This window comes from Callorhinchus milii, unplaced genomic scaffold, assembly GCF_018977255.1.
Source record: "Callorhinchus milii isolate IMCB2004 unplaced genomic scaffold, IMCB_Cmil_1.0 Scaffold4, whole genome shotgun sequence".
Lineage (NCBI taxonomy): Eukaryota > Metazoa > Chordata > Chondrichthyes > Chimaeriformes > Callorhinchidae > Callorhinchus > Callorhinchus milii.
This window is the reverse complement of record NW_024704745.1, coordinates 11,979,344-11,992,209: the sequence shown is the minus strand read 5'-3', so window position 1 is coordinate 11,992,209 and position 12,866 is coordinate 11,979,344. Positions and strand designations below refer to the sequence as shown.

The 12,866-nt window shown below is 40.6% G+C and overlaps 1 protein-coding gene across 2 annotated transcripts in view; it reads right to left on the bottom strand.

The window, feature by feature from the left end:
* Window positions 1-6,962: 6,962 nt before the first annotated feature.
* Window positions 6,963-12,866, bottom strand: part of LOC103180164 (prostaglandin F2 receptor negative regulator) — a 41,309-nt gene continuing 35,405 nt past the window's right edge. The window contains exons 9-10 of one of the 2 annotated variants that reach the window (XM_042334146.1): window positions 11,601-11,785; window positions 6,963-11,374 (exon numbers count right to left, since the gene is read on the bottom strand). In XM_042334146.1, the coding sequence (XP_042190080.1) occupies window positions 11,619-11,785 (167 nt within the window). In that variant the 3' untranslated portion in view covers window positions 6,963-11,374; window positions 11,601-11,618. Of the gene's footprint in view, window positions 11,786-12,866 lie in introns of both variants that reach the window. The other variant, XM_007895854.2, reaches the window with a different exon arrangement.

Sequence of the window (12,866 nt, the reverse complement as noted above, 5' to 3'; positions counted from 1 at the left end):
AAATCCTTGCATTTTATACAGGGGCTGAGCTAAACTGGCTCCAAGATGACATGTCATTCCACTCAGCTACTGTTAACCCTGCAAGCCAAAGCCCTAACGGGTAGGGTGATCCTAGCTGGATAAGCAGCAGGAAAGCTTATCAGACAGCAATATCAATGGCAAACTACGCAGTTTTAGCTGGTTAGACTCCAGCAGTTGCCCCAACGCAGACTCTGTGGTCCCCAAGCCTTAGCTCTTGCCAACCTGCACCTAATACTTTTTGGGATTAGGTAAGCAGGAAGAGTCCCTCCAGGGAAAGAGTACACATTCCATTCCAACAGTCTATCTCTGAATTTCCATGTGTACGTGGGATGCACGGAAGTCTCAGCTTGGTTTGGATACTTTTAAGCACGATGATGGGTTTTCGCATGTAAAAACTTATCATGCTGTTGAGCATCTCACAGCATTTCACAAGATTTACCATGAAGTATAGTGACTGTGTATTTGTAGGCAAGCAAGGTAACCAATTTTGCTCACAGCTATGTCCCAGAAACAACTGTGAAGTGAATGATCAATTTGATCCGGAAGTGTTGACGAAGAGTTGGGAGAAACTTCCTCCCAAATAGCGCCGTGGGATCTTTAATATCCACCTGAACAGAGTGATAGGATCTCGGTTTAATGTCTTAACTGAAGATTGGACGAAGCGTGACCCTGGTGATTCTCCATATTTCGTGGATGGAGATTTTTTATATGAAATAGCACCGCACCACTTTCTAATTATTTGGGTAGATGTCTTTATTTCTAAATGTTGTTTGCATACAAAGCACAGAAGAAAATCTGGACTCATTAGTGCAAATGAACTGGATCTGTTTGGCAAGCCAGAAGAAAAATCAATCGACCAAAGAGCTGCTAAGTGAATTCTCATTCCAGTTGTACTTCAGCACCTTGGGACATTCTATAGGCGCTATACAAATGTAATCTTGTCGTTGTTGTTTTGTACTTGTGGTCACAGCTTAACTCAGTTGGTAGCAGTTGCATGTCTAGGTCAGAAGGTTGTGAATTCCAACATCACGTTGAGACCTGAGCTTCCGTTCTAGCTTGGCAATCAGGTGTATTATTGGGGAGTGCTGCATTGTCAGAGATGCTGACCTTTGGATGCAACGTTGAATAATGGTCCTGCCTTGTAGTTGAGGGGGTCATTAAAAATCCTACAACACTTTTCAAGTGTGGTCTCTCCCTGTGTTCAGGGAGATAATTTGATCATTCACTTTGCCATAGAAACCATAAAACTTTACAGCACTGATAAGCTGTTCGTTGGAACTTGCTGTGGACTAAATAAACGGGTTCTACATTTTCCTACCAATACAACAACAACTTGCATTTATGTAGCGCTCTTCATTCAGGCTAGTGTCTCGGAGCACTTACCAGGGAGAGAGCCTGACCTGAGCTGGTGGGAGGGGTAGGTGACCGTAGGCATGGTCAAAGAGGAAGATCTTAAGGGGTGATCTGAAAATGGGGCAGGAGGGAGCAAGGTAGAGGGATTGAGTGAGAGAGTTCCAGAGTTTTGGAGAGTAGTAGCTGAAAGCATGGCCGCCGGTGGTGCAATGGAGGGGATGAGGAACATGCAGGAGGCCGGAGGTGGTGGGTAGTGGTGTGGAGAATAAGCATGTCGGAGAGGTAGGGAGGTGCCAGGGCATGAAGGGAATTTGTCGACTAGTGTGAAGATCACACTCGCTACAATGCACAGTCGCTACACTTGGAAGCAATTCATTGCAAACTGGTTTTGACATTATAGGCGGTATATCAGATGCAAGGAAAATTATTATTTTTATAACTCCAATGCTTAAATCGGGGTGGATAGGGCTTTGTGTACATTGGTTTGTACTTCAGTAGGAAATTGCAGACCCTGAGCAGTGAATGCCTTGCAGCCAGCCAGCTGCAGCATTGGAGAGACAAGAGGTCAGATTATTCACCACTCTTCAGCTAACAGAGGTTTCACTTTGGGAAGATCAAGGTGAAATAAATGGTGCTTAAAATGCAGTTCCTTGTCACCACCAGAAGAGGCTGTAACCACAGTAAAAATCTCAAATTGTACCTTTCAACTACTCAAATCCTTAGATCAGCAGGATGTGTATTGAAACACTCGCTTCCCAGTAAATCTGAAAAGTTTCAGTTCACTTTCTTCATCGCTGAGAATAATACCGGGCCATATTCAAAGCCCGCATTCACACTATGGTTGTGAAAACAGTATGAATTCTAGGTCATTCCCCAAAAAATGCAATGCAATGCAATCCATGCCTGGTTAGCCACAAACACAGTACTACACAATAAGTTACGAGTACACACCGAGCAGTATTTCCTGAAGAAAAGGTCCCTTGTACAGCAGTAAGAATGACTGTAGTGCATTAGTGTAGGCAATAGCTATAGGTTTCCTCAGAATGAAGGCGCACGTAGTGTCAGACTCCAGAGTGGAGCTGCGAGTCCAGAAAGCATTGAGTAGTCAATAGAGGTCACAGGGTAAGACATTGAACCAAGAGCACAGTATTATTGATGAACAACAATAATTTCCATTTAATTAGCATTTAATTTCATGTTGGGAGGATATATCAAAGTTCTTCACGGAATGGGAGCCTGAGTTGTGTCTGGGGTGAACTGGGAAAGGGGACGGGAGAGGGTGGGGAGGAAAAGTGACCAAAAAGATGAGGAAGACATTCTGAAAGAAGAGGATTATAAATAAAAAAAATTGCATATCATATAGCACCTTATCACGTCTTTGAGGCATCTCAAAGCGCTTCGCAGAATATACTCTATAAACTGAATTGACTGTATATTTTGTGGGCGAAAACGCAGCAGGCAATTGGGCACAGCAGTGTCCCACAAACAGTCATGGATTAAGTGACCAATGTATTATAATTTTTTTTGAAGGAATTATTACCCCTGAAAAAGCGATCCGCCAATCGACTAACAATCCTCTGCTTTAGGATTTGCTGAATGTCTGTGAAGGATTCTGGTATTCAACCACACGTTGCTCTGTCAAAACCTTCACATGACTTTATTTCAAATAGAAATTGCTTATTGTCAATTTGAACAAAACACATGACGTTCAAGAATAGGAGTGGTTATAATTATAGGATGAAAAATGTGATATTTGGTATGAGAGTTTTTACTTGAGTTAACCAGCACTGCAAAGCTGTGATCCATGGTGCGGCAAAAGTGCCACACACAACTTAGTAGTGTTCAGGGAAGAAAACCCGTCTCCAATAATAATAATAATCCTTGCATTTTGATATAGCGCCTTATCATCAAGACGTCTTAAAGCGCTTCATAGAATATACTATAAAGCAAATTGACTGTACATTTTGTGGCTGAAATGCAGCAGCCAATTGCGCACAGCAGTGTCCCATAAACAGTCATGGATTGAATGACCAATGATGAATGTATGTATGTATTTATTTATTTTTGAAGGGATTTTTTCCTCTGGAAAAGCAATCCACCAATTAACTAACAACCAGGTTCCTATTTACTACTAGGTAAACAGGTGTGTGGAGTAAGTAAACTTGCCAAACGTTTCACCCTGGCAATGCTCAGAGGGCTAGACAGAACGTAACAGCACTTAAGAAGGCCATGCAGCCTATCATGTCTGTGCCAGCTCTTTGAAACAGCAATCCATTCCATTCTATTTGCCTGCCTTTTCCTCCTGTGCTATCTGCAAATTATTCCCTTTTTAGATATCTATCTAATTCTGCCTTGGAAGCTAATTTGAATTCTGCCTCAACCACCACACTCGGCAAAGCATTCCAGTTTTCCCTCGCCAATAAAAAGCTAATCATCGTACATTGTACCAGATGAATGCGATTTGTGTTTAGTCAGCGGAGAAAAAATAACAAGAATTTAGTAATTTTATTTGAAAGAGTTGGGGGAAAATCCAGCCAGTTTGTGGTGAACTCTTAAAATGCACTCAGTCTGCATCTAAATCATAACCTTTGTCTTTCAATCGTATCCATTTACACTGTGGCAAAAATGCAAGAAGACAAAAGTTATTCATGATTTTCTGCTGCAGTTACAGGTCTCGTGAATGACATTTGAGGTTTTGCAGTAGATACACAAAAAAAAGATTCCAGTCAGCATTGAGAACGTTGGTCTCCAATGGGATTTCCTCATTATAATTGTGAATGGCGTAACAGTGACCAAACGTTCAGCCCTCAGGCCAGCCAGTAAAACACAAACCAACCTTTTATGTCCATTGGGGCTGCACAAATGCACGATGAAACATCTGTGCATAGCCTAGGAGTTAGCAGAAGCAGGAAACCCACAGATAAATGGTAGATGAATAATTGATAAACTATTGATGGGAGATGTCATAAATTTCCATGTTTCGTTTACAGATTTGCGGAATGCATATCACACATAATTTATTAAATAAATTCTTTGGAAGACAATTTAAAAAGTTGCCCTGTATCTGGATATAAGCGTATTGTTATTTTCGGGTCCATCGTGATTCTAAAGCTATAAATTAGATGCTCTTCTTGTAGTCTGACAATACATTTAGTGCACTCCTATAAGAGTCTCATAGCTGATACCCTAACCAGTCTGGCGCCTTTACTTTGGTCAGATGGGTGTCCGATACACACCAAAACCCTTATAATGATCAAAAGTATCCAAAGCAAACTGAGAGTACTACATATGTATACCAGCTACACATGAAAATTACCCTTTATCTAGAATATAATGCACATTCTTTTCATGGTGGGACAGATCCTATTTACCTGGAAAGTATTAGGCACAAAAGCAACAACAGCAAATTGAATCTATATAGCGCCTTTCACATCCGGAGACAAAGCTAGGGTCGCAGAAGTGTTCATTGGGAAAATGCTGGAATTTAAACAGATAAACCGCAGCTTAATATGGTGAAAACTCTCTGGCAAAGTTCCCACCATTTGCTTAGCTCGGACCACCCAGTGCTTTAGTTTGTAGGATTAACAGGAAATTAATGGGAAGAATCAGTGGTCCCAGTGAGTGGTCTGCCCCAATTAGAAACTGTGCAGTCAAGAATCCCAATATTCCCAGCAGGATTTCTGGTTCCCAGCAGGAATCAGGATTTACAAATGCTTTGCAAATTCTTTTGCGACTCCTGTATATCTTACCACTCTGTTCTTGACATTTGAGATGTGGAGTCCGATAATCCCGATGTCTTCCCACAGCATTCATAAGCCCCATGAGCCAAATATAAAGCAAAACAGCCAGAATGAAAGGTGGAATTGTTCCAAGAGCATTAGGCAATTGTAGTTTAATATGAACACAGTAGAAGTTCAGTGGTGAAAGCTACACAACCTCCTCAGTATTGTGAATTGTTATTTAGGCAACTCATCTTTATGAAGCGGCACTATACAAATTACAACTGTTTATGTCACCAATTCTATTCATCCATTGAGCAAAAAGTCAACAGAATGGGTTTCTGAGTCACTGATTGTTACATAGTTAGGATAAACAGGCCTAGACTGCCTGCATTTGCAAAGATTTTTTTAAAAAAGACTTGCATTTCGAGGTTTGTAACAATTATCGCAGTGGATCCCATCCTTTGGATGAGACGTTAAACCAAGGTCCCATCTGCCTGTTCAGATGGGGGTGATAGATCGAAAAGAAAAGGAATTTTCTCCCAGTGTTTTAGCTAACAACTTCCCATATTAAATTGGTCACTCACTCCATGACTGTTTGTGGGACATTGCTGTGTACAATCTAGTTGCTGTTTCACCTACAAAATACAGTCAATCCACTTTACAGAATATCCTGTCAGTTTATCAATGTGATAAGGTGCTATATCAAACGCAAGGATTATTATTATCATTATTATTTCCTTAATCCTGTAAAGTGTGGAGGGTGTGAAAGCAAAGAAGAATGGTTACTGATGGCTGATTTTAGAAGGAAAATCCTCATACTTTTATTGCACCCAATCATCTCAAAACTCCTCAAAGCACTTCACAGGCAACTCTTCTCATATGCAGTGACTGTGTATATAGCCATTTACATCAGCAAGATTGTTTTGGTCAGCTGGATGTCTTACACATGTGGAAACCCATCATCATGCTTGAAAGAGTACATAAACCAGACTGAAGAGTTCTGCATATTATAACACTAATAATCTTTCCATTTGATATCAACTGACCAATTTTATCTGACGGATTGTTGGCCAGAAAATTTGCGTGCTACCTACAATGGAAATTCCTCGTCGTCTGGAATGGAAAGAGCACCCTCTCGCTGTACAGACGCACCCTGCTCGTCTCATCCCAGTGAGATGCATAGATTGGCGAGAGCCAACTGAATGGCTGTGACTCTTGTCCCCAATTCTAGAGAAGGTATTTGGCCTTTGTTTTCCAGCTTATCAAAATTTGCAATCAAAAAGAACATCCTCAAAGCCTCTGGTGAATTGAAACCAATTTTAGGATCTCTTACCTAGGAAGACAGTGTTTCATAATATATTTTTCAATGTGGTTCCGTAGTCTGCTGAATCTTGTGATAATCCTTGCATTTGATATCATGTGGTTCAAATATCCCAAAGTGCTTTGCTGTATTCTTTTACTGTGAAGTGCGTTGACTATATTTTGTAGGCAGAGTATAATTAACAACAACAAAATTACATTTGTATAGCGCCTTTCACGTCAGGACAACTGGAATAGGTTGCCAGGAAAGCTGGTGGTGGACTCATTTATAAAGCAACTTGATGCTATGATGGTAGGGTGGTTGTCCTTTAAGTAGGAGCTCAGATGGGCAGAAAGAAAGTACTTCAAAGGAACCATTCAAACTAATCTTGTGATTTTGATCTTGTAACAGCAGAAATAAAAGCTAAAAATACCTACTGCTGATCATATTTAGGACTAGCTGAAGCCATATTCATATGAAGTGCTATCAAGTGGCTAAGTAAGAAGCCCCTCTTGCAATGTAAATAATTCCAAATTTCTGAAGACATTCAGCAGAGAATTACATTATTAAAAACATGACCAATTTTAATTAATAAACCAAACACGGGTTTAAAACAAACATGTTGCAAAGTACCGGAAACTCACATTCTCACTTCTTTTGCATTTCTTTTTCTTTCCCAAAACTTTTTATTTAAAACTCTGAAAAACACACCAGTGGAATTTCACAAAGAAAGATGGGGTTTAAACATAGTAATAATAATAATAATATTCAGTAGACAAGAAACCTTGAACTGTTCATTACTTCCCAACCTTTTCTTAATTCTGGTTGTGCAATAACATTTTGAAACTAATTTCAAGCAAAAGATGCGTTTTCCTTAACCCAAAGGAATAGCCAGAAGGGTGTTATGTCATCAAGATGCTTTAAATCTATTAACACCCAAATCGTACTTTCAAGAAGTAATGTGGGAAAGCGCAAGAACCAACATGAGACATCAGAGAGGTCAGACTCTCTGATGTCACGTGTTGGTTCTTGCCCTTTCCCACATTACTTAAACCCTCCAAGTGAGCCTTGTATCACTGAGTTCGCAACCTCAGCTACATCAGTATTGGGAAGTGCAGAGCAGATCCCAGGAATCTTTTAATGAGGAGGTGAAGGTTGGCAAGAAAAGCATTCTGGTTGCTCTTTTAGCACCTCCTAGTGGTCAGATTCCAAGCAGCGTTGGCGGAGGCCTCAGAGCAGACCAGGTATGGAGAATGGCGCAATGAAATTCAATTAAGGAAGGAAGAAAAAGAAACATCTAATTTAAAAGAACAAACAAAGGTACCTGGACCATGGACAAGAAACCTGTTACATTAAAATGTGCTCAATCCAGAGCACAATCCTGTTTTAACAGCCTCAAGGTAGACTGGAGCAACTTCAGCACCAGTGTAATCTTATATCAAAAAGTAACTTGCATAATAGTGAGTGGATGCTGCTCCTTACTTATTGCCATTTAATCTTTCCTTTTGATACAGCATTTCACAGGTTCATTGTATTTTGTAAGCAAATATACATTTCTAATCAGACTGATCTCAACCAAACGCTTCACACACAGCAAGCAAATGGACAAACCTGTCAGGTTGCTTCTTTCTAAATAATAGTGGCAGGGAATTTCCATTTAAAGAACTTTAGTTTTATTGAAACCTGAAGCCAACAAGCAGCAACAATAAGTCTGCACTTGTCCCAGTGAATTTGTAGTGATTGTAATCAGCCTGCCAGGTAGCTACTTATCACTACACATGTAAGACCTTTTGTCACAGGATCTTTGCTAACACTGGTACCTACCAAAGTGAATCTGAAGAGCCCCAGGATAAATTTCTATTCATAAGTATCACCTGAGATGAAAGGAAAGATAATTTGATTTTGTCGGATAGATTTATCATAAAAGGGAAAACATAAGAGGTTAAAGTTAGATCAAGGGATTTGCTCTTCATCATTTATCAGACGAAAGGCCTGAGCCATTCACAAAGCAAGGGCTTGTTTTCCAGACAGTTCGATCCTGTAGGTTTAATGCTGATACCCCATTAGAATAAACACCAGGTTCTAACAACTGCTGGCAGCAGTTTCTGAGAAACGTCTTGTACTGCCTGCTCCCTCCCTCAAAGAAGTAATGAAATGACAAATGAGCACTTTCAGGATTTTCTAGTTAAACACTTCCTCAAACATACTTGAAAGTGGCATCATAACTGTATCATGTCTTGTACCTCAGCTCCAAGCAGCCCCATCTCGACTTTATTCAAGTTACATTATCGTCCATTACTAGGGCTTTCCTTGATTGATGTATTCATGCTGGCTGGTTGGTGTGTCCTATATTCTGAATAGTTGACTATGTAACCCATAACATACGCAATGCCTCTCCTCTTTCCACAATTTACGTTTGTTGCTCTCTTCTGTTTCCTGAAGAATTTGTCTTAAAACTTTTCATATGATTAACGTGAGCAAGTCATTTCAATTGATACTTTTTCCAGGGCAGCTTATGAGTAACCATGCAGTGGCTGTCTTAAGGCAAGAAATAAGATGCAATAGTCAGCTTTTAACACATCAAATCCCATCCAATTCTCTCTATTTAGTTCAGAGATAATCCTGACCAATGGATTTTTGATGTCATTACCAGACGTGTTCATATTTGAGGCTGATAGCCTTGATGTGGAGAATAGCCTTGATCTGAATGAATGCTGGTGCAGCAAACTGCAGACTGTGCAATATTCTGAGGATAACCCTGGTTCTCATTAAAAGCAATAGCCTGTTTATCCCAGACTCAAGGGACCAAACATTCATTGAGAAACAGTAATAGGATACATTGCAAATGCAATTTAAAGAAATGTAATGAAGTGCCATTGTGATTTCCAAACCTATCTTGGAACTCTCTGTCCCTATAATTTTTATGTTAACATTTCCCTGTGCCTGTGAGGTTACAGTTGTAAATCATTTGGTGAAGACTTGGAGGGTGGGGCGAGCAGATTAATTAACAGTGTGATCAAAAGTAGTACCAGATCCAAGCGGTGACCTCAGTTGTTCTTCAATTCATGCATTAGTGCCATTTTGTAAATGTCATTGCTTTTAACACAATCAAAAAGGAACATGCTCCTTTCTAGTAATAAAGTGTACTTCAGGTTCAAAAGGGCGTCATTGGATTTTTGTCATTAATTTCCACTAGAGGCATGTCATGAGTGGGCAGTGACCTGTCTAAAGTGAGTCAATAGCTCCATCCCATCTGAGCCCACCAGTGGCACCAAATTCTACCTAGTTTTAGCTTGTAAGACTATTTTGCCCTAAAATTTAAGAATGCACAGGACTGCGGGAAACTCTTAAATTCAGCCTTACTTTGGAAACCAGTTTTCCAGTTATTAAAAAGAACCAGTTTCCAAATGGATCCTGAAAGTTAACAATTTTCCGCAATTCTAAAACAATAAGGAAAAATGGTCCTACAGGGTAACACCAGATGGAATTTCAGGCCTCAGGGGAGGACTTCCATCAGGGCCATTGGACAGCAATTCAGGGGAAACATTGTGACTTTTCCTATTGATTATGCCCTAACCTGATGCCCAACTATAAGCTTGAGGCAGCACAGACCAGGGAGTCAACCTTCCTGTCCAAGTTGTTGAGTATTTACTGCCTTGGCCCTGACAAAATCATCAGAGAGCCTCCACGCAGTATATTTATATCATTCCTATTGCAGTACAGATAGAAACCGTTACACTCTTTAGAATTTACTGTACACAGTAGACAGAGAGAGACATCAGGGATCAACAAATTTATAGTGTATTTGTTTGCATCTTGTTGAGCATGGATTTCTCCTGTTTCTGGGAGGCTGGCATAACCCAACCAGTGAACTGGGGGATTCTATTCCCAATCGGCCATTAGGATTGCCAAACAGGGGGAAAAACAGGGGGAAAAACAGGTGCAATACCCTCTCTCCAATATGAACAACACTGGGATTAAAAAATAAAGGGCAAAGTGCACATCGTCTTAGTTCAAATAGCTTGGCCAGGACTGCAGTTGCTCTTTCAATGAATCTGCACAGATAGATGGCTGCACTGTTCCCATATCAGCTCCACTACAGGCACATGATACCTATACTGATACTAGACCAGGACGAGTGAGTCAATGATTCATTCAGCTATACTTTTCTTTAGTTTGGATTTGATACTGCATCTAATTCCGTTCTGTGCTTTTATTCCACATTACGATTACAGATATATTTATGTGTAGATATATAGTTCAAGCTAAAGCTGTGAATTTCACACTGGGCTCACTTTATGAAGCGCGCAGCACTGGTGCAGCCTCTCTCAGTACGATGTCCCTTGATAATACATTTTCAAATCATGTGTTCTTAAAGGAAGCAATGAAAACTGTGCAATCTATTACTCTCCTATAGTCCCTGGGAAGATTGTGTGAAATGGAACCAGCAACTCTCCGCCCCCCACCCTTACACACACCACCTCCAAGCCTAAACAAAAAGACATCATTTAAAGCTAGGTAGATTAAATCTTGCTCGTCGCTTGCCCTTTGTGCTTCTCAATGAAAGATTGTCTGACAGCAACGCGTAATAGTGCTTTCTGGATGTTCTGTTTTATTCCGTGGCTTTGAACGTTTTCACGCAAGAAATTCTGAGAAATTTTGACAGAATGCATGTGTCTTACTCTGCAACACAGCACACAACTGTGAATCACCCAAGAGTTTCATTCTGATCAGATTCTTGATTTAAAGTTTTTTTTGTCTTGCTGGCATGTAGTCACAGCCCAAATCCCCAAGTTACGATATGCAGCTACTTCTCCCATTCACTCTCCCCACCAGATAATTTGGAACCATGATATTGGTGACCGACAGCGACTAGGGGAGTACCCAGGTTGTTTTTTTCTAGAGATGTTGATAGTAAATATTCAGAATCATTGGTGGGACTAGAAGGAGTTCCGCAGTATCATGGATCCCATTCACCCTAACAGACGACAAAGGAAAAAAAAATCGTCATAAAACCACATTAAGTCATTGATAAAGAGTTATTGTTCATTGATAAAAAATTGGGTGGGAATGGCTTCCTTAAAAAAATACAATCATTGCACATGTAACAATTCTAAAAAGATTATCACTGACTGACATCTGCTTTTTTTCTTCTCAAAGCTGCAGAGTCCAATTGCTGTTGTTCACCCGATGGTCCCTCTCACCTCCAGTGCAAGAGTTTCTTAGTCCATTTCCATTTGTATTAATTTGCGATTCTCGCGTCTCGTTCCGCGCTTCTCCTCCCTGCAGCAACACTGCGAAGTGCACCATCCGATCGCACAGGCGAGGATTCCCACAATCAAGGTACTGGTGATCCCGTATATCAAAGGCATCTTAAAAGAATCCAGCACTAAAAGTAGGGGAGTGAAACAAGTAGAGTTAGTGCATGCCTATCTGGCCTTGTCATGTTCCAAACACTGGGGTTAAAAAGTCGCTCCTGAGAAAAGTGATAGCGTTACTGGCAACCTGCCACCACTAGAAGCACATTGTAACATAACCTGTGTGTTCTGCAGGGAAAGTGAGACTCATGAGACTCTGAACCCAAGGCTGTACTGGGCTGGGTGTTGGCTACATACTTTACACTGCAAGACTCCACTAATGCCATGGCGTTCCAGGGGAATCTTTTTAGCTCCACTGTGTCAACTTTACACAGTAATTAACGACTGGAAGGGTATGAGGCCTGTATGCTGGACCCACTTGAGAAACAGCTTGAGAGGTCGGTAGGGTGGGTATTCTGCAAGGATGAGTTCAAATGAGCTGAAAGGAACAGAAGGGTATAGGACAGAGAGTGGATTAGGAGGGATGGAGGCTAATTGGAGTATAAACATTGGCACCGACTAATTGGGTTGAATGGCCAGTTTCTTTTCTTTCTATTCTAGAACTTTCCATGTAATTCTATGAAACGACTTTTTCAACTGAGCCCCTCTTGTGATCTTTCCAATAGAAGACCTCAATTTACGCTTGGCAGTCAAAATCAATGCTGTCATATCATCAGGGAAAGAACTGGCTGAAACTGCAAGAAATGGTAATGAAATCAACAAGTGGTTACAAACCTATTCTCTCGGTGGTATAAAAGGTGAACACGCAATGAGTTGGGTGCAGAGTTAAAGGAGAAACAGATCCACACTCACTCCACACTCACCTCACATCCTTGGTGATTTTTCCTGATAAGTTCCCAATTCTAAGAAAGATTTTTAAACAATTTCCCATTCTAAACTCACACCAACAAGTTTAGAAACTTATGGATGAGCCAGGGAAAGAGAGGAGATAAAATTGGAGGAGAAAAATTTGGTGGACCACACCACTAAAATAGTGATGGAAGATTTTCTTATTTCTCTATCAAATCCACGACTCTTTGTGGGACACTGTTGTGTGCAATTGGCTGCTGCGTTTCACCCACAAAATGTACAGTCAATTTACTTTACAGTATA